We start from the raw sequence: 21914 nt of genomic DNA on the forward strand, positions 1-21914 counted from the left end.
CGATGTCAGTCGGAGTTGCCTCTGACCAACTGTAGGAACCGTCTGACCATAGGTTGTTGGTTCCACACACCGAATTACGATCCAACTGCACATAGTGCAGTTGGAAACTCCCATTTATCAATGGGAGATTGTGCATCTGGCCGAAATCACGTGCAGCAAAAGCTCCCATTGAGAAATGGGAGTTTGTGAAAATCTCTGCATTGGTGGCTACCACCTCACGGTGCCGGCCACACGGTGCAGGGATTTCCAGTGGGGCTCCATAGGTGCCTCCCAGGCCCAGATGCTGAGGGCCAGAGGTGAAGGAGGCCCTGCTAGGGGCCCCCAATGATGATTTCCGACAGCCTTTCTATATCGGAAAGGCCAATATGGAAAGGCTGTTGGAAACCGGCATCATAATCCCGATGGTGGAAATGCCGTCCTTAAGGGATTCTGAGGAGTTTCCGACCAACCGATTGGGAATGAGTCAGTCAATCCCTCTGACTGCTGCCTCCAACCGCATGCACCCTAATGCGTTGGTTGGAACGCAGCAGTAGATGTGGTTTGGGACGCAACCGACAAGCCGTCGGTTGCGGACCGAACTACATCATAATCAGGCCCTATATATTTGAAGGTGTTGTGCTTGGCTATGCTTTAAGAATCACAAGGGGGTGGTGCCTCCCAGACCAATCATCAAATTATACTTTAAGAGAAGAAACCAAAGTATTGGTCCTTCTATTGTTTTTGATTTGTCCTTTTATTCTTTCAATTTTCCAACCAGGGTGTACACTTTGATATATCGAGTCTGTATGTATTGTTTTAGTAGTTTTCTATGGAATAAATCAAGGATCCTTTTATTAGAAGAAATAATTTTTTCTTTACTTGTTTTTATAAAAGAGAAAATAATGTACATTTACAGACATAATGACAAGAGACAAGACTTGTGCAAAGCAAAACCTACATGACAACACTTCTTGAGTACATGTAAAGAATTGATCCAAAAAACACTTCATACAGAACAGAAATTGCAACATTTCTTAAATACATTTAAAGAGTTAGTCTAGGGGGGAGCAAGATGAAGGGGGGAGCAAGATGAAGTCAGCGTGAGTGCTCGCGCTGCTCGGCTGCTCACGCTGGACGCGTAGATGATCGGCTAGCCGCCCTGCGTCCCCGCGATGCGATGCCAGTTCGCAGAACACAGAGAACGCTGAGAACGCTGAGGCTGTCATCAAGAAGCTACGAATCTCCGCAGCAATTATATGGACGCGGTATCTCTAAGGAAGGAAGAATTAAGGCCACCTTTCGTTTATTTATTTGTACATCGGATTTCCTGCCTCCGGCCCTGCCTCTGCTAGAGCGGTGCTTTAGCGCGGCCTTGACCTGGACCTCATTACTTACTGCACCTTTGGCTCCTGCTTTCAGCAAGTCTCATAATTTCAACATGAGCGCCCGGGGAGCCAAGAAGGGTGGTAAAACGAAGACAGCTTCCACTCTCGAGGCCAGAGATCGCAGGAATACAGCATCTGCAGAAGCAACCTTTAAACCCAAGCAAGAGGTTAGTGGCAGCAAAATACTGCTGGGAAGAGCTGGGGGGGGGGCGGGCTGCCTAAAGACGTTAAAAACTCCCAAGTTGCAAAAGATTTAACCCCTATGCAGCCCCCATTTGCAAAATTGTTTTTGGGAGCCAGAGCCCAGTCCTCAGGCGGTACTTCCAAGTCTCTTGTAAGCCCCACCGAGAGTGTCACTGAGAGCATCACAACGGTCTCACTAACTATGCTGACTACACCAGCATCTGCATCTAGCTCACAGCAAGAGGCCTGCTTAGCGGCTAACCAAGAGACTGCTTTGGCAGAAAACGGACCTAAGGAAATTCTAAGCACTGACGACGACATTAGCACCAATGGTACCAATGGTACCTCTGTGGCACTACCAGACCAGGCTGCAAACTTGGGCATCTCTCTCTGTGTACCCTCTATTAACCCCCTAAAAGGGGCGTCCATGCAACAAGCTCTACCAACTCTGCCTCTTCTTGCGCAGGAACCTGGCAGCGACTCAAAGATCGATACCCTTCTCAAAGCGCCTGAAACACAGATGTCGGGTATAGCCAACTTTATTCAGCACTTAGAGGCTCCTCTCGGCGTACAAGCTCCCTGGACCCCAGAAGTAGGACCTGAGCATTTCTATTCTGTCTCCGATAGCACACCCACCTCCTCAGGCGAGGATGGGTCCAACACAAGTGAAGGGGAAGCCTCAATCCAGGACACTGGCACGGTTCAGCGACCAAAGAAACCTAGAAGTAAGAACAAGCGGCGTAGCCAGCTGAAATGGGACTACTCAGACTTCCAAATGTCTTACCCTCTGGACGATGATGACCCCAATACTACACAGTGGGGATCTACCAAAAACCTGCCGGCAGACCCAGCTGAGCCATCCCTCGCCTCTATCCTAGCTTCCATCAAAGAGTTTCAGGAGGAGGTCCGGGCCGATAACCGCGCGGCCAAAAGTGCCTCTAAGAAACTTCAGGGAGGAATAAGAAGGCTGAATAAAACCTGCACTGACATCAGTGACCGCGTCTCCATGGTGGAGGCACGTACCGAGCACCTGGAAACCGAAGCCGTGGCAATTAAACAACAGAGCGAATCCAACAGTGCCTGCCTGGTAGACCTAATGGCTAAGATGGAGGACCAGGAAAATCGCCAGCGCAGGAATAACCTTCGTCTGCTTGGCATTCCGGAAGGGAAGGAAGGGGACGACCCGAGACGCTTCATTGTGAAACTTTTGCAGGACTCCTTCCCTGACCAACAGGGCTGGGATTGGGATCGCGAGGTCCAGAGGGCGCACCGCTTTCCCTTCAATCAGAGACAGCAACACGGCCGCGGCAACACCACTGGAGGACAGCCAAGGGTATTCCTGGTTTACTTTGGCAATTTTCTTCTTAGACAGTTAATATACGACCAGGCTCGCCCCAACTCCAAGAAAGGGGCCAATGGTATAACATTCTTCGCTAAACCTGACTTCTGCCATCAGACAGTAGAGCGAAGATGGCGTCTGAGACAACTGATCTCTCCGTTTCAGCAGCTAGGGGCCGAAGTATATTTAATGAACCCTGCTAGACTTAAAGTAATTGTTAATGGGGGGACCAAAGTTTTTCTTTCTGAAGTTAAAGCTGGAGAATACCTGAACGAGCTAAAATCTAGGAAGAATCTTAGATGAAAAGTTAATTTTCTTCTGCCCCTGTTATTCTCTCTCTACTCTTATTCTTACTCTCTATAAATATGCAAACCTGGTTTATGGTCATATCACGGCAGCATTATGTGAATCTTCAAACCTGACATAATGGGCAACCCTCCTGGGTTTCTTTTTTCTTTTTCTTTCTGATTATTTGCATCGCTGTTTGCTTCATTTTCTCAAAGGAGAGCAAGGGGGCTACTAGCCGATTGAAAAAGCTTAATTTGGTTTTTCTTATGGCGTGGCTGACAGCCGGGCCTCATGACTGACTATCATCATTCAGGTTATTCCTGATTGCTCAGATGAAGGGGGGGGTGGGCAGGGTGGGGGGGGGAGGGGCACTAGAAAAGGCACAGAAGAATCAAGGGCACTTTTTGGCACATACATATTTTTGTACTCACTTGGTAAGATATTGGGCAAGGAGAATGTTTTATTCTTAAAATTTAGATGGCTAGGATAGATTCACTCAGGCTTGTCTCTGCTAACATTTGCGGTTTGAATGATACTTTTAAAAGGCAAAATGTTGCTCAAGGCTTACGTTCATTAGGGGGCAACTTAATCTGCCTTCAAGAGACCCACATAGAGTGTTCACAGAAGCACTTGTTAGATACATTAGGGTTTAAAGTTATTGGGGCTACTACACAGGGTGTCAAGACAAAAGGGGTAGGCATTTTGGCGGATAGAAGACTTTCTCTTAGCAATCCCCGGGTTAAATCAGATCCGCTGGGCCGATGGGTGATAGCTGAATGCCACCTTACCTTTAACCTTCCTTTTACCCTCTGCTCACTGTATGGCAGCAATGTAGATGACCCAGGGATTATTAACATGGTCTCAGGGGAGCTGGCCCACTGGCCTACTCCTGTCATCCTATGTGGTGACCTCAACATACATCTGCCCTCTGACTGGAAATTTGATAATAAATGGAGATATAAAGGCAGAAAACCCCGAGTATATCAAGCACTAATGAACCTTGCTCAGACCCACGGATTGAGTGATGTCTGGGCCAGTTTAAATCCCACACAACCTGGCTATACCTTCTTTTCGGCCCCACATAGCACCTTTGTTAGATTAGACTACTTCTTTGTTTCATCTTCACTCCTTAGCAACTGTACCATAGACATTGCACCTCGATTTATGTCAGATCACAACCCCCTTATAGTAAATATTAAGGGATTAGGGAAGTGGAAGGAGGCACCTAGATGGAGCTTCGAGAAAGCCCTGCTACAAAATCTTGACTATAGGGCTCATATGCAAGGTTGGATCCAAGAATTTCTGGAAATAAACGTCGGAACCGCTTCCATAATGACTGTCTGGGACACACTAAAGGCGGGGGTCCGGGGCGAAACTTTGAGTTTCTCAGCAAGGAGAAATAGGAAGGAGAAGCTGGTAATTAATGACTTACAGGAGAAATTAAGAAGAGCAGAAACAAACTTGGTCCTATTGGTTAAGTCAGGACAAGATACCGAAAATGCCCAAAAAGAAGTAGTCCTCGCTAAAGCAGATATAGGGGCAGTATTTGCGGAAAAAACTGCAGCTAAGTGGGCAGCACAGCGGGAAAAAAATTACGAGTGCAGTGATCGCATCGGGCATCATCTAGCCGTCCAATCCAGGCAACAATCTACAAGCATTGAGATACACACAATTAAACTAACCACAGGGAACGAGACCAATGATCCTAACGAAATACTGAAGGGATTTCAGGAATTCTACTCCGACTTATACACTGAGGAGAACTGTAGTGCGGCTGGCCCACTCGAAAGCGAGATAGCCAGCTACCTAAGCGAGATAGATCTTAGACAGCTCACCCCTGATAACACTGAACTACTAGAACTTACTCCAACCTGGGACGAAATCTTGGAAGCTTTATCTAGTTTACCAGATGGGAAAGCTGCAGGAATGGATGGTATTCCTGTAGAGTTCTACAAGATCTTCGCCCCTCAAATCAAAACTATATTCACCGATGTAGTTAGGTCTATCTTTAATGGGGCTTCTCCTCCTGCTTCCAATGCTAGAATCTCTATATTCCTCAAAAAGGATAAGCCCCCACTGGAGATGAGTTCTTACAGACCCATCACCCTTATTAATTGTGACTCTAAAGCCTTCTCTAAAATATTGGCATCCAGAATCTCGTCTGTGATCGAGTCCTTAGTTTCTGAGCGGCAACATGGTTTTATTCCTAAAAAAGGCACCACAGAACATGTCAGGAGAGCCATTACCCTGTTTGACGCAGCGCAGGTAGCAGGAGACCCGATGTCTTTAACACTACTAGACGCGGAAAAAGCATTCGATCGGGTCTCCTGGCGGTTTCTGTGGGCTGTCATGGGCAGGATGGGTTTTGGGACGAGACTCACTCAGGCGGTACAGGCATTATATCTACAACCAAAGGCATGTGTCTCCATTAATGGGCGACTCACTGATCAATTTAACATCTCCCGGGGAACAAGACAGGGCTGTCCCTGTTCCCCGCTGTTATTTGCCTTATACCTAGACCCATTCATTAAACAAATTGAAAGGAATCCCGCCATCTTAGCAATCAGCACCCAGGGCATTAACACCAAAATTTTGGCTTACGCAGATGACCTGGCCATAACATCCCCTGATCCTGAAAACACCATAATTGCATTAGAGCTAGAGGCACAAAAATTTGGGAAAATCTCGGGCTATGCCTTGAACAAAAATAAAACCCAAATAATTATAAATAAAGAAATTACCTGGACTGACGCAAGGGTGGTGCCAAAAGCTAAATACTTGGGGGTTTCTATATCTGCTAGTATTGATGAAATTGTAGCAGATAACTTAACTACTCTCGCTGTAGAAACCAAGAAGGCCCTTAAAAAGATTGATAACCTCCATTTGACCCTCGTTGGAAGATGCAACGTCATTAAGATGACATACTTCCCTAAACTTCTTTACTTTTTCCGTACCGTACCTCTGGAATTTAGCAAAGCTAATCTACAGAAATTTCAGCAAATCTATACGCAATTTATTTGGGCCTATTCACAACCAAGGAGGGCTCTAAAGCAGCTATCTCTTCCTAGAGAGCGGGGTGGGTGGGCCTTCCCTAACATTATGCTCTACTACTGGGCCGCAGTGATGCAATATAGTTCTGAGCTGGTGAGAGAACCCCCCCCAGAAGCCACATTTGGTCTCTCTTCACCATTTAAACTTTTACTCGGTGAAGACCACTGGGGCTGCCTCCTCCGAGAGACCTCTTTCGGATATTACAAACGTGTGAGATTCAAGACCCTCATGAACTCATACAAGGTTTTTCGTAATATCCGCAGAATATTTGGGCTGGGAAGATTTAACTATTACTCTCCCATTATGACAAATTGTAATCTTCCCGCCATTTTTGGCAGGTCCTACTTCTTAGACTGGCACAGGGCAGGTATCACGAAACTGGGGGATCTCATTTCCAGCGAGGGAGTCAAATCATTCGCAAACCTGCAACTTAAATACAGTCTGAAAAATCAAGATGTTTTCAAATATTTTTCCATCTCTAACTTCCTCTGCAAAAAGGTTGGGGGTAAGGCAGGATTCACGGAAGTAGATCTTCTCAACAAATTACGCGACGCCACGGCCCCTCGGATAGGTCTTTTGTACAATATACTAAATAGACAAACCCCAGACGACCTACAAAAGATAGCAGACAAATGGCACACCAAACTCGATTCTTCATCTAGTATATTTTTTAACTCATTAGTATTATCCCAAAATATTTTGCTTTCAGCCAAACTACAGGCACAACACTTTAAAACTATTTTTTTTCTGTACATTACCCCCAACAAGATTGCTAAGTGGGGAGCTGGCAAAGGGACTTTATGCCCCCGGTGTTCTGAGTTTGGTGTCGACTCAATCCACATTTTTGCAACCTGTCCTAAACTTGTCTCAACCCTTCGTAAAATACAGGAATTTCTAGGGGAAGTCACCTCCCAGACTACTGTACTAACCCCAACAGTCATCCTGCTGGGGACTCAATCTGAAAACATCAGGATCAAAAGCGTGGGCCTAACCTTCATTGCAATGGCAGTCTGGAGGATCTGTGTTGCTTCCGTATGGTTAGATACTGATCCTCCACCATTTTCTCAATGGCTGGCCAGACTAGTCGCTACATACCACCTAGAAAAAGCAGTTTACGCTAGGAAAGGGCGCAAAAGCCGGAAGAAGGGCCTGGATGTGTGGGGAAAACTGACTTCGTGGTTAGAACAGCCGGGCTGACCCGTCCTGTTTTTTTTTTTTTTTTTTTCTTTTCTTTCCATGCTTGTTCCTTTTTTCCTATGCTGTCACACTTTTTCTTGCTTCTCTCCTTTCTGATGTCTGGACTACCTTTCATTACCTTCTCTTTTATTTTTTATTTCACTTCTTCTTTTCTTTTCTTTTCCCGACTTTTATAAACGCCATTTAATTATGTTTTCCCTTTTCTTCAGTGCCTTTGATTCAGTAAGATACACAGAGTGGGGGGAGGGGGGAGGGATGGGCGCCTTGAATATCTTTTCTCTGTACCATCCTTTTTTTTGGATTTTGCAAAATAAAAATTTTACAAAAAAAAAAAATAAAAAAAAAAATAAAAAAAAAATAAAGAGTTAGTCTACAAGCATGCAACAGAACCTATGAAGTTGCCTGTCAAGTGTCCTACAATGTATTATCTTTGGGACCTTTGCTGCTTCAGTCCTCTCATGTGTAGTGCTAGGCAATGCTACTCAGACCTATTTTAGTCGGGGTCAGAGTATGAGTTAATACCAGGATGGGGTCCTGAATTTCATCTCTCGTAGTGCACTGCTTTTGTACACGGAATGAAACAGTTTATGGTAGCTCTTGGCCCCATTTTTAAATACCTGATCAACGATGGACTCCTGATGTGGCGGATTAATTGTTTATTCAATTGATATTGTTCTTGTCCTGCCACCACCCATAGGATTTCAAAGGGTGTGTCTAACACTCTTTTTGATGGCAAACATGTGGCGAGCATAAGCATTTGAAAAGCCGTCACAATAGTAGTTTAGGTTTTTGGAGGACATTCTATACTCCATCTCTGTGCATCAGCATCTAGATGATCTGTAAATTAGATTACGTTCATTCATTGATCTAGGGTCTTAAGTCCACATAAGAACATTTCGTCCTGAAGATGTTCTTATAGACATTAGCACGTGACAAGATCGAAACGACGACAATTCCACCGATTTTCATGCATAAATGAACTTTCTGGAAATGTTCATTGTATCATCAATGATGTTCTCCTCATTTGAAAATATTTGAAATGGGCTACAACAAAAGTGTTCATGAGAAAACAGTTGCCATGAAGATAGTCTATCTTAGTCACTTTTCTATTTATGTGAGTTGTATTTTGTACCCTTATTTGTAAACAGAATTTTCTACATAAATCTGTACTTTTTAAAGTATACACCCATCTTGCACTACTTGTATTTCTGTTGCCGAGCCACTAAGGGCTTTATAAATTTATTTCTTAGAGCAAAGAAGATTTTCTTTGTTGAAAAAAATCCCTTGTAGGCACTCTTACCTTATCTTGATTTTGATTTACCCAAGCCTCCAAGGGTCGATTGGGTTGCCTAACTTTTTGTCAGGATCTACAGAATGGCAGTGACGTAAGGTTTTGGTTAACAGTAAGACCCGTGAAGATGGTACAATTTGTCTTTGATGTCCTTTCTCTTTGATCTCAGTCTCCTAAGTGACCCATATAATTCAGGTTGAATAACCCAAAACCAATATTGGTTTGATTGTAGACCTATCATAAAAGAGACTATGCTATTACCTGTTAATCTTTATTCTAAGGTTCCCACATACTTTACACTGAATAAATGTTATTTAAAACTGTTTAATAAATAAATAAATAAATATTACATTGATGTTAGAAAGGCATTTATCTAAATGTGGATGGCCAAAATGGTGTGTGCTCTTTTATACTTAGATAGATGTTAATCCCTGAAGGTGAGAGCGAATGAAAGTGGTTTGTAACAAAGCAAGAGGAAAGACTTTAGTTTGTTAGGCCAAAGAGTCAGTCCAATTAGAAATGGAACTTCAGAGAAGGGGCAAAGGGCTTTTGTAATCAAGACACATCTGGGCATTGTTGCTGCACCTTTTGAAGTCTTCTTTTCGTATTCAATGTGAAGTGCCTTACTACATGCTTTTGTAAATAGTATTTACGATGAGGCCTTGTGCGAGTGCTGCACAATTAGGGAGTTTGTGACCTTTTTACAGAAGGTGGCCATTAGCCATCACGTGCTTGCCTCTCCTTACCCTGCTCAGCGTGGTCACCTTCTTGTACCTTCTGCTCCTCTGTAGAGATTGGCATAGCTTTCACATACATTCTCCTTATGTGTAAGGGACAGAGGTTTCCAGAGAGATGGAAACTAGAAAGTAAATATTGATGCGCTGAGAGGTTGAAATGACATAAAGAATAGACAGCTACCTGATACATAAGTAATAGATAAGAAACTAGGCAGTCTCCTTTCTGTTGTGGTCATGGTGCGATACATTTATTTGTCGTCGCCAGAATAAATATTTAATAAACAGTTTTCTAAGTGTGCTCTTATGATGTTATAAATCCATTGAGCTGGCAATCCAAGATGAGTGTCCGCATTGTTTTGTCTACGGATACTGCATTTCTTTGTTTACGGATATTTGGTTTTGAACAGATTTATGTAGACCTACACTCACCCAAGATTTTGGACCTTTTATTAAGATGGTTTTAGTTTGTCAAAACTTATGTTCGCAAGTCACCTCTTTCCATTTTTAAATTGTCCTTGATTTATTGTATTCTTACAATCTATGCTCAAATTAATTTGCATTTTAAACATCAGGGCTCATGATGCCTTATCTAGATAAACATTTTTTACATTGGCCAATGTCAAACATAGACTGCATCTATAAGTATTCAGGGCTCTCCACAATGGTTGTATGTTTTGTTTATCAGCTGAATGTAGAAGATAACGAGAAAAAAAAATCAGTGCAGTAAGTAGACTGAAGCGATCATCAAAATCTTTTGTAACACTAGCAGGGATCATAAAAAGCTTCTGGCTCCATTGTTTAAACAAACACAGATTGTAAAAAAAAAAAATGTCTTGTATGCAATGTGGGATTCATGCTGCACAAAGTCACTTGTGCACCTGCTTCTACGCTAATGCAATTTATGTCCTAGAGAGTGTACAATGAGTGGTTGTAGAAGGATATGCTATAATCTACACCTAGTGGACCTCCCTAGTCCCTGCTGCAGTCATGAACAGGTGCGGGGCTTCCAAAGGCAAAGTCACAATGCTGAAGGGGACCTGAATGCCTCCTGTCTGCATTGCAAATCCATCCGGTATTTTTATGCTGTGCGTATCAAATGCAATCCAATAAGGCCATCCTGGAATATTTTTCAAATTCTCAAAATCTAACATGGGGCAACATATACTAGGTAGTTTGAATTATGTACTACATATCATGGACATAGACCTAGTCTGGACAAAAGCTAGAATGCATATTTCAGAAATATTTGTAGTTTTGGTAAAGGTTAATATCTGCTATCCCAGTGCCTTTATACACATTGAGGGAATGAAGCCTTCGTTTGTGTGAAAAACAAAGGTATGTCTTTAATCCAACGGAGCATGTCACAAAGTCTAAATATTTCTGTTGGAAAGTGGCCCTCTTTGAATTTGAATTTTTTGCCAGCCCCCTTTTTTTTTCCTGGCCACTATTTTTGGCTTTAGGACTCTGAGCACTTAACTACTGCTAACCAGTGGTAAAGTGCATGTGATCTCTTTTATACACATGATGACATTTGCTCATACCCAGTTGACACATTTAATTTATCTATAAGTCCCTGGTAGAGTGCACTACCTGTACCCAGGGCCTGTAAATTACATGCTAATAAGGGGTCTGCAAAACTGATTGCGCCACCGATACAAGTAGCACTTTAAACATGTCTTAGGCCTGCCACTGTAGAGCCTGCATGTGCAGTTTAAACTGCCATGCTGACCTGGCAAGTTAAACCTCTTGCAAAGCCTCAACCTTCCTTTTTAATACATATAAGTCACCCTTAAGGTAGGCGCTGGACAGCCCAGAGGGCAGGGCCCAATGTATATAAGAAGTGGGACATGTACTTTTAAGTTTTACATGTCCTGGTTGTGAAGAACTCTTAAATTTGTTGTTCACTACTGCAAGGCCTATCAGTTCCATAGGATAACATTGTTATTACCAGATTACATCTTTTAAGTGTAATTCCCAATTGTGGAGAAATAAACCTTTCAAGTTTTCTGTCATTGAACTCACAATTTAAAATCAAAACTTATGGTGAAGTTTAGCAAATGCCCGTTTTAAAAAGTTGGCATTTACTGACTTTAGCCATTCTGAGCCTAATGCCTGTCTCTAAAAACACATCTGGGGTGGGTGACAGCTAGTCTTTGTGCATTCCCTCTAGACAGCTACACACAAAGGGAGCGTAGGTGTGACTGTTGTGCTATCTGCATCCTGACGGGCCATCCTGGGCATGATGGGAGGGAGGGGCTGACAATTAGACCCGAATAGGCTGGGTTCTGTCCCCATAGAAAGGGCTGTATAGTCCTCTAGTGAGTTTGGAGCCAGGGCAGGAAGGGAGTACCTCTGAGCACTTCAAAGCTTACTTTGAATTCACCCCCACTTCAAAGGCACAATTGGGTATCTGACCCTATTAACTCAGTACCCTTCTGGACCTGAAACCAACTTGCCAGAAAGAAGAACTGCTGTGCTAAGGACTGCCACTCTGCTGGACTGCTGCTCTGGAAGGCTGATTGATTGATTGCTTTGCTGTGCTGCTGTGCTGCCTTGCTGCCTGCTGCACTCTCTGACTGGAATTTCATCACTTGAGCCTCTTGACCCAGAGTGACTCCAAGGGCTAGCTGACTAGCCTCCTGTTCTTAGAAGACTCATGAACATCAAAGCCTTCCATCCTGCTCCTGAGCCTGGTTCATTGCAAGTGGACCCGGGTGCTTGCTTCAGCGGTACTGACACACCCGCTGCTGCGAGAGCAGAATTGAGGCATCACCGCTGTTTTGGGAACAGAGCCAGTGCATTGCACTCAGAACCATCCCATCACCGTCAGAACCGCTGTAAAGGAACCACTGCATTGCTGCCACTGCAGAATGATGATTGATGCATCCCTTTGACTGCATTGAGAAACTCGATGCAGCGGCTTCACAACCAATGCATCTCGGAACCAGCGCTCCATCTTCGGAACCAGCTCATCACCATTGTTGAACGGAAAAAAACAACGCATCTCCTTCACTGTGGGATCAACACCAAAGCATCGCTTGACCGTCCCCCACATCTCGTTGTTTGCAACCAGAATTCAGGTACCTTTGCTCAGCGAGCTGCGTGGGTCCTATATCAGGCATGCATTCCATCGTGGTCGGCCTGAACTGTTGACTTTGACCCGGTCCAGCGTAACCAATTTTCTCTAAGTGCTTACTGCTTCTAAGCATTATTTTTGTATATAATTTTTTTTAATTCATATCTCGACTTCTACTTATTGGATTTTTGTCGTTTTGGTCTTGCTTGATTTATAAAATCATAATCTATTTTTCTAAACTGATGAGGAGTTTTTTGTGGTGGTTTTACTGTATTACTGTTTAAAGTGTGTGCACAAATACTTTACACATTGCCTCTTAAGTTCAGCCTGCTTGCTCTGAGCTACCAGAGGGTGAGCACAGGTTAATTAATGGTGTGTATCTCACTTACCTTGACAGGATTGTGGTTCCTGCTTGGACAGGGTGCACACCTCTGCCAATCATATAACCTGACTTTAACAAGTTTATTAAAGCCTTCCTGAACCGTCTTCCAAATCTTTCCAAAGAGTCTCAAACTGAATTAATTACATCCGTACAGCACCCCTTGGATCCATCTCTCCAATGCTCACAAAGTGATAAAACCAACTCATCATCGAAAGATAATGAACAGAGGAAAATGAATACATAAATGTGTGTGTTTGTTTATGTGTTTGGATAAATTGCCAAAACGCCTATTCTCAAGTTGAGAACCTGACAAACTGAGTCGTGATGATCTACATTTGGTTACGTGGATTCCTTTAGCTGTAAACTCAGACTACTTAAACATTCCCTGCATAGTAGGTTTTATGTGTCGGCTAATTTGATATGCTATATTTTCCCACTATATTGTTGCAATATAGATATCAATGTTGTTTTTTCTTTAAAACATTTCATTACAGTCATGTCACTTGCAGAAATGATGAAATACCATTTGAATGTATTTGTTTATAGATACTCAAGTGGATATCGATGGAAGTCTGGGCAAGCAGGTAGCTTGAACTATACAGGCCATGGTTTACTACAAAATAAAGAAAATTCTGTAAAGGTGAGAAACAAAATACTTATTGAATATATTGGAATGAATTCACATCTAGCACACCTAGGTTCCTTTATTTTGTAAATGTTTCATGTGTTGGCATTTTGGTCAAACCTGAAAAACTAAAATACCAAACAATTATGGAGAGCTACATCTAGTAAAAGAATATGGTTAATATGCTAATTGTGGCAGACACACGATCATGCCTGCTAGTAATCAAGAATTAGAATTTGTCCCATTTCAGCAGTTTACCATTAATATATCCAAAAACCTTGTTACTATTGCGGAAATTCTCAAATAGCGGAAATGGTCTTACACTTATCTATGCTGCCCCCTGTGGGCTGGTGTGGTGATATATTCTCACCTTAGTTTTTGAACCCTCATTGAAGAGTGCAGGAAAGGGCCCGGGGACATTTAGTTCTTGCCCAGATACTTCTTACCTGGTGACTCAGGATACATCACAAAGGTTGTCCAGTGGATGCCCAATCCAGACACCCTTTACAGCTCAGGGTGACTAATCCCTTTTCAGTCTTTAGAAATAACCTTGATTTAGAAGGCTGTGTACACCCCAAAAATCTGGGAAATAGCCGAGGGATCCTTACCAGGTGATTTTGCTTTTAAGTTGCTGGTCCTTCCCCATGGATGTCATTTAGGGAACGTGATCCCTGGTTTTCCCCTTACGACCTCTGTCACTCCCTTTGCGACCCCTGGCTACAGAGGTACCAAAGTAAATACCAAGAATTGCACTGGTATATAGATTAAGTTGGATGATTGTGCCTGGGGGACTCTTGATTTTTTTGTTGCACTAGTTTAGTTCTACTGGGAAGATTCGAAAACACATACCCTGTTTGCCTCATCAGAAAAGTGAAGCCTTCTTCTATTCCTTAGAAACTTGTGATTCTTCCACCAACACTTGTGAAGACGGAAGTTGAACGCACCGTAGAATGTCTTTCCTGAACATGCTTTGAAGGAGTCACAATTTCCACCAAGCATGTGGCATCTGGTTCATTCCACTTGATATAATAAACCTGTACTGGTGACTTTATGTTGGGTTGTGAAATTGTATAGGTAACTATCCAATAGCTTCCATCACTTTATATGGCCGTGCAATTCGTCCAGTAATGTGCTGTCAGAAGTTGGCAGTAGGAGTAACACCATATCCTGTGGTAAAAGTTGCCCTACCTGAGTTCTTTTGTTATACTGCAGACTGAATAATAGCTCAAATGGCTGAACTCTGTGGAGGCTTGAGGTGTGCCTTATAGCAGCGGTTCTTAACCTTTTGACCTCTGGGAACCCCCACTGAATCAAAACCGGAATCTGGAGACTCCCACTGAGCCATTATTGGAAGCTATTGACCCCCGGCCTAAGTGATTTCTATCATTTGAACTTCAAACCAATATACAAAAATAAGTATACAACAAACAAATGTTCAGGTATTGAAATATTTTGTTTAAATCCCAAAAACATATAGACAAAGGTATCTAATTTTCAGACTTGCTTCTTTATTTCCATTTAATTTATTCATTGTAGTAAATGAATTATAATTTTATTTTATTTGGTAGCACAGTCGCGAACCGACTGAGTAGGCCTCACGGTCCCCGAGCGGTTCAGTGACCACAGGTTAAAAACAAATGCTTTATAGGGTTAAGAGGACTGAGGGCAGATCTTTGTTCTAATTTGTTGCTTCTGCCATCATTCCACATATTGTATGTATTATTTATTCATCAGGAATATATGTCTCCTTAATAGGCTGTTTGTCACCTATGTGGACATGAGCTTTGGGAGCACCACCGATATGCAAGCATCCATAGGTTAGTTGCCCCTTTGATGGATTACTGTATTCAAACACAGTACATAGTTGATAGTCTCTTTCCTTCTGACTCTTTCCCAATAAAAACAAATTAAGAGCTAAGGCAGATTCCATTATCTTTTAGCACTATGTTACCTATCAGGTCAAAGCAGGCTACTCTACATTTACTGTACAAACACCTTGTAGGTGAGCAAGAGGTAGAAGCCTTCAGGTTTTTTTTCCTCCAGGAGGTGCTTGCATGCATGGATCGCCTGCACATTTTCTTTTTATCTTTGTTACTTGCATGTACATATATAGTTCCCTAATCTGTCAAATAGGTCAGTTCACTGCAATTATCAGTCAATAATAAACAATTTTTTATTCTTTCTTTTTTCAGGCTCTGCAGAATTCCTCGGCTAAAATGAAATTGAAAGTGCTCAAAGATTCCTTGCCAGGTAATAGTTAAGCACTTGGTTGTTTTTATCAACAATCAATAAATGGCTTATTTTGATGACATCACGATCATAAGAACGTTTTAAATAACAGCAAATCTTAAAAGTACAAATATTGGAAAACAACATTAAGCTAAAAATATGAATACAAGAGAGGATAATTAAATTTCAAAAGATCTCGTTCACCGGTTTCCCGAGGTTTAATATAGCATGGAGAAGGATTGCATTCTCATAGCATTGCAACCGACACTCACATCAGTGGAGACAGTAATTGTTAGAATCCAAGTTCTCTGGTTGGCACAGGTAGGTACTTGTGACAAGCAGGGAACCTTTCCTCTAGTCAGGGTAAGGGGTTACACTCCTAAAATAACCCCTGCTCACCCTCTAGGTAGCTTGGCGCGAGCAGACAAGGCTTATCTCAGAGCGTTCTAGGTTAAGCATTTGTGAACACATACAGTAACCAAGTGACAACACTACAAATGGACACCACACAGGTTTTATATTAAAAATAAGGATTCTTTATATAGAGTTAACACAAGACCATTAAACGACAAAAATACACAATACTGTTACTTTAGATGGTAGAAGTTTGCTTAGTTCTCTTAAGTTCTTAAATGCGACACTTTAAGTTAATGTACCTTTTGGATGCGACACGCAGGGCAACGAAAGTGTTGCAACAATGTCGATGCGATGAAGTTTTTGGTGCAAAGAAATAAAGACATGAAGATCTTCCAGATGCGTTATGCTTCTCTGATGTTGCGAGAAGACTCGACTCGATGCGTCAGCTACAGCGGCGTCACCCTTTACGCGATGCGACGACAGCGGCCTTGGCAGCGGCACTCTTCTCTGACGTTTGCGAGACGCTTCCGCTCGATGCGATGCTGCCGCGGCGACACACTTTACGAGATGCGACGACAACAGCTCCGACGGCGGCACGCTTCTCCTTCTTGAGTCGCGCTTCCAGCTCCTTGCTACACGCAGTCCTTCAGAAGGCCCAACAACAGCAGCAGGCACTTCCAAAGAACTTTGGGGAGCTGGGGGGTGAAGTCTGTTGTTCCTGAGACTTCAGCAGGAGGCAAGCTCTATTCCAAGCCTTTGGAGATCTTTTTAAGCACAAGTTGAAATAAAATCTTTGTGTTCTTTCTCCTCTCCTTCGGCAGCAAGGCAACCACTGCAGGCCAATCCCCCAGGTCAGGGACAGTACTCCTTCTTACAGCTTTCCCAGTTCCTTCTCCTCAGGCAAAGGTTCTTCTTTTCAAGCAGGATCTAATTTCTTGGGAGCAGGGTCCCAATACTTATACCCCTAATTCCTTTGTTCCTCTGGGGTAGAGGGGCCTTTGCCCAGTCCAAACCAGTTCCTGAGCACTTTGTTGACATGACTCTGACTTTCTATTCAGGGTGCAGGGCAGAGACATCAGCCGCTCCACAGGAGGTGAAGCCAGCATTGTGGTGCAGAGCACAGCCCTATTCAGAGTTCAGGTGCACTCCTCCCACCCATCTGGATGTCAATCTCTCTATTCACCACCAGGCTACCTAGCCCTGCCCCTCTGGGTTTCCCCAGCCCTGTCACTCACACAAACCAGACAGGCAGATACACATCATAGCAGAGGCGGGCTGAAATGGTTAGGCAAGCAAATACCAACTTTCTAAAAGTGGTATTTGCAAACACAGAATATTAAAATAAACTGTACTAAAAGTTGTATTTTATTATTCTGAGTTCAGGCATACTAAACTCGATTTTCTACCATGTTCCCTGGGTCTGTTAGGATCATAGGATGTAACAATTCCAACAGCCCATTCTGGCCTATGGGAACAGGCAGCCTTGCAATAGTGAAAAACGAAAATGGCTGTAATTCACTATTAGGACATGCCACAAACATCAGGGCTTGTCCTACCTTATGCTTACAATGCACCCTGCCCTTGGGCCTACCATAGGGGTGACTAATATGAAGTTAAGGGAAGGTTTAGGGACTGGGTTGTGGGTGCACTTGCCCAGTCAGCATGACAGTACCAGACTGCACGCAGGTTCTGCAATGGCAGACCTTAGACACATTTTACTAGGCCGCTTCTGTGGGTGGCACAACCAGTGCTGCAAGCCCACCAGCAGCATTTGTATTTACAAGCCCTGGGCACTCCTGGTGCACTTTACTGGGGTCTGACAGTATACCAAATAAGCCAATCATGAAATCTAACCAACATATACATTTTACAGTAGTGAGAGTATTTGCATTTTAGCACTGATCACCAGTGGTAAAGTGCCCAGAGTCATAGAACAGCCAACAACAGGTCAGAAAAAATACAGGAGGAAGGTAAAAATTTCAGGGATGACCCTGCAAAAAGGGCCAATTCCAACAGGAATGATGTTCAACAATTTCTTAATTCTAATTTCATAAATTTGAAACAAATATTGCCATATATGGCCTGGAAAAAGTTACAAAAAATATAATATATTAGCCACTATCTAGAAACCAGGTCACAAGATTAGCCTGATGCTTATTACTCAGGAGCTTGGCATTTAGGAAAACTCACAATTTCACAAAAACAAGTCTAATTCTAGTCAAAAGCATGGACTATTGTCAAGACTACACCCAACCCAAACACTTATAGTTATGGGGATATAAGCCACAATTTTAGATTTCATCACTGCATTTGTAAATGTTATTGTACAGTTGCTTGAAGGCTAGATAATTACTACCCTCCAAGCCTTTTAATATTCAGAATATTAATAATTGTGAAAATGATATGGGATTAACTTTGCTGTAAATAACACAAGCACATCCTTAAGAATGAGGCAGGTCAGAGTTACATGTGGATTAGATCATACAGATAGTCACACTTCTAAAGATACTCATCTAATCCCATCTACCACAAAGGCCTGCCCAAATTTCTTCTGAGTAGCTTAGTTTTACCTTGACTGACCTTTTCACTTACATGTGTAAATCTGCCCTTGTAAATGTATTCCTACACTTTCTATAGTAAATTTACTACTTTAGGCTATTCATTATTTACAAGTATAAATGCACTACGAAGTGTAAAGTTACATGTCTCCATTTGAAATGTAGTACACAATATAAAAATGCTGCAGCACTATTAACCTAATTTTGATTTGAATGTGTAATTAATATAAATATTTTAAAGACTCATTACTACTAAACAGTAGGCATACATGTGTATAGATCTCTGCCATCAGGGCAGAGGTCTCCAAATAGAAAAGATATGATAGGCAGAGATAGAGACTTCCACGCGTAGGCTAGTGAATATCATTTTGTAGTACATGAGAATTACTAATGGAATGCTTCTTAACGTACTAAACATTTGTTTTTGTAGTTGCAGAGTTGTAATGGTTCAAACCTGTTAAATCCCTATATGAACCTGAACCATAAGAAATGGACAGGATGTTCTTGATGTTATACAACCCTAAAAGAAATACTGCGTTTACCACTGAATTAAATGTAGCAAAAGACAGTTTGCAACTGTTTCGCCTCACTAATTTAAGACTATGTAATTCAATATGATGCGCACAACTTACCTGGTGTCCAAAGAAACTTCCAAATGGGTAAAGTTGTTGACTAGTTTCGATTTGATTTAATTATTTATTTAGTTCTACTTTTTATTGAACTGGTTGCCCACACATACATTTCTTTCCGGTAGCAAGCTTCCACAGGTGAAAAAGCTTGTTTTTTCATGTACTATGTGTCAGTCACAGTCCAGTGTGTCCTTTCAGAGCACATATTTTTTTAGCAAATGCAAACAAAATATGTGCTTTAAAATTCACTATTACAGCTACTTTCATTCAAAAGTTTGTTGGGGGGGAGGGGGAGACCAAAACCCTCTTTAAGGAAGGTGTGCTCTCTGAAGTTAAAATCAGGTATTACAACTGCCTGGTTAAACCATGGAAGAAGTGAGAGGCAGCATTCTAGGACAAATTTTGGGCATCTGTGGGTTTTTTTGGTGTTGCAAATTTAGCACTTCTTGAGGGCTGGGAACTCATAAAACTGCAGTGGCAGTTTTCCACCTTATTTTTGCTGCTGCCCTTTCTGGCTACATTACACTTGTTCTTCCCATGATTTCCTTTAAGAAAGGTTTGTGAAAAGTGTCTTTCTCTGTCACTTGATTTGTACATTGATAGTTTGTTTTTTAAAGTCAATAAATTGAATCTACCAATGCAGCCTATTTTCTAGGCTGCTAGATTATTTATCTTCAAGCAAGGTTTTTTTTCCAGCCTTCCTGAGAAGGGCGAATGCAAAACATACAATTTTCTTGGAAAAAGTGCTCTGGTTTTCCTGCACATGTCCATGCTTATACTTCATTGAAGATTCTCCTGAAGGAGAACCATAATTTTAGATAGAGCGACTATTCCATCCTTTTTATGCTACCAATAACAGTAGTTTGTGACTAGATAATCAAATACAGTTCTGAGCCACACCACAAATCCTTGCCTGTGTATTGAGCCCCGAATTAGTAATGCAGGAACTTGATGACTATGTTTTTCAAGGGCAAAGCCTGAGCAGCATAAGTTTCTACATCCTCTGAGAGGAAGCACAAGTATATCCCCGCAACAGAACTCAAAGATTCAAGGTTAATCAGCCCCTGTCTAATTCCACACCGGTCACATTAGGAGTACCACAGGGGTCCACACTCTCACTCACTCTCTTTAATTTGCCTTGGTGCCTTTAACTGAAATTCTCCAACATCCACTATCACATGTACGCTGATGACACCCGATTGTACCTGAAAATCTTATCCCCCGAAGACATCAGATCCCTCAATTTAACTCTACATAACAGTCAAAACTGGCTGACCTGCAACCACATCAGATGAAACGCTGTCAAAATGGAATTCCTCTTAATCACCCCTCCCAAACAGTCACCTGATACTAAAGACTGGATAAAGCAACTAACAGCTCTTAACTACTTCCCACACATTATAGAATCATTATTATCACTACTATCACAAGATCACTGGGAATAACTTGAAAGAAATTAAAAATGCATAAGCACATACGTGAGCTGCCAAAGGGGAAAACGTCCGAATGAACATCTTAAGAAAAATAAAACCCTTCCTCCCCCCTCAATGACTTCACGTCTGCCGCGCAAGCCCTAGTGATTTCCAGGTTGGAGTATGGAAGTGCAACTCTCTGCGGCCTACCTAGATCCAAAATTACTCCACTAAGGGCCTCTCTTAACTCTGCTGCAAGACTCCTCACAGTATCTAAAAGAAACAACCACATTACTCCTGATCTGAAATCTCTAAAGTGGCTCCCAAATGAAGCAGGGATACAGTTAAACATTACCTGCATGACCCACAAAGCCCTAAACTTAAACACCCAGAGATTCCTCACACAAAAACTGCTGCTGTCTGGTGGCTGCAGATCCTCTAGAAGTACTAGCTCCTTACTGTTGAAGCCACAGAAATCCAATACAAAGAAAGCTTACAAATGAACCTTCTCAAATATTGCCCTGAGAATTTGGAAATCCCTGCCCCTTAAAATCAGACTGAATCCCTCAACTGCATCATTCAAAAAGGAAGCTAAAGTACTATTGATGATCATATTTCTACCCTAGAACCTAGGAACTCTACTCTCCAGGCCAGACATGGCACATTGACTACAACCATGTTTATTACTCGCCTGTTACAATTGTGTTTTAGATTTATCGAAATTAGGAATTAGTCCTTGGGGTGTCCTCTCACTCAGCTGGTGAGCTTCTACATCCTGTGAAGGTCTCGATAATTTTGTTTTTTGCTCTACTTTTTTTTCTTTCTCATCATTTGTAAAGCACTCTTATATCCTCATGGTTCATGTTGGCGCTACATAAAACTTTAAAATGATAATATAGACTGAATTTGAAAGGTCTATAAATTACAGCAATTGTTTTCTACTACTATTACTATTCTTGCAAAGCGTTACCTATTGAAACACATCCTGCAAAATATCCATGAAATAGTCATTATGCACTTTATTTCTGCATGTGATTACGTGGATACTTCTGCTGAGTACGACAGCAGGTTGATAGTCCTGGATCATTACTGTCTTTGTTCTGGCCAGTTAACTCGCGAGACACAGTTGAAGGCTGTGTATTATCTCATTAATTAAGTGTCATTCACCTTAAATACTAATGAATATCTAACACAAT

The 21914-nt window shown here is 42.2% G+C and overlaps 1 protein-coding gene across 1 annotated transcript in view; it reads left to right on the forward strand.

The window, feature by feature from the left end:
- Nucleotides 1-21914, forward strand: part of ZBBX (zinc finger B-box domain containing) — a 546096-nt gene that overhangs the window by 81693 nt on the left and 442489 nt on the right. The window contains exons 4-5 of the mRNA XM_085635186.1: nucleotides 13455-13548; nucleotides 15726-15783. Of these exons, the coding sequence (XP_085491312.1) occupies nucleotides 13455-13548; nucleotides 15726-15783 (152 nt within the window). The remainder of the gene's footprint in view (nucleotides 1-13454; nucleotides 13549-15725; nucleotides 15784-21914) is intronic.

This window comes from Triturus cristatus, chromosome 11 (genome assembly GCF_964204655.1).
Source record: "Triturus cristatus chromosome 11, aTriCri1.1, whole genome shotgun sequence".
Taxonomy (NCBI): Eukaryota; Metazoa; Chordata; class Amphibia; order Caudata; family Salamandridae; genus Triturus; species Triturus cristatus.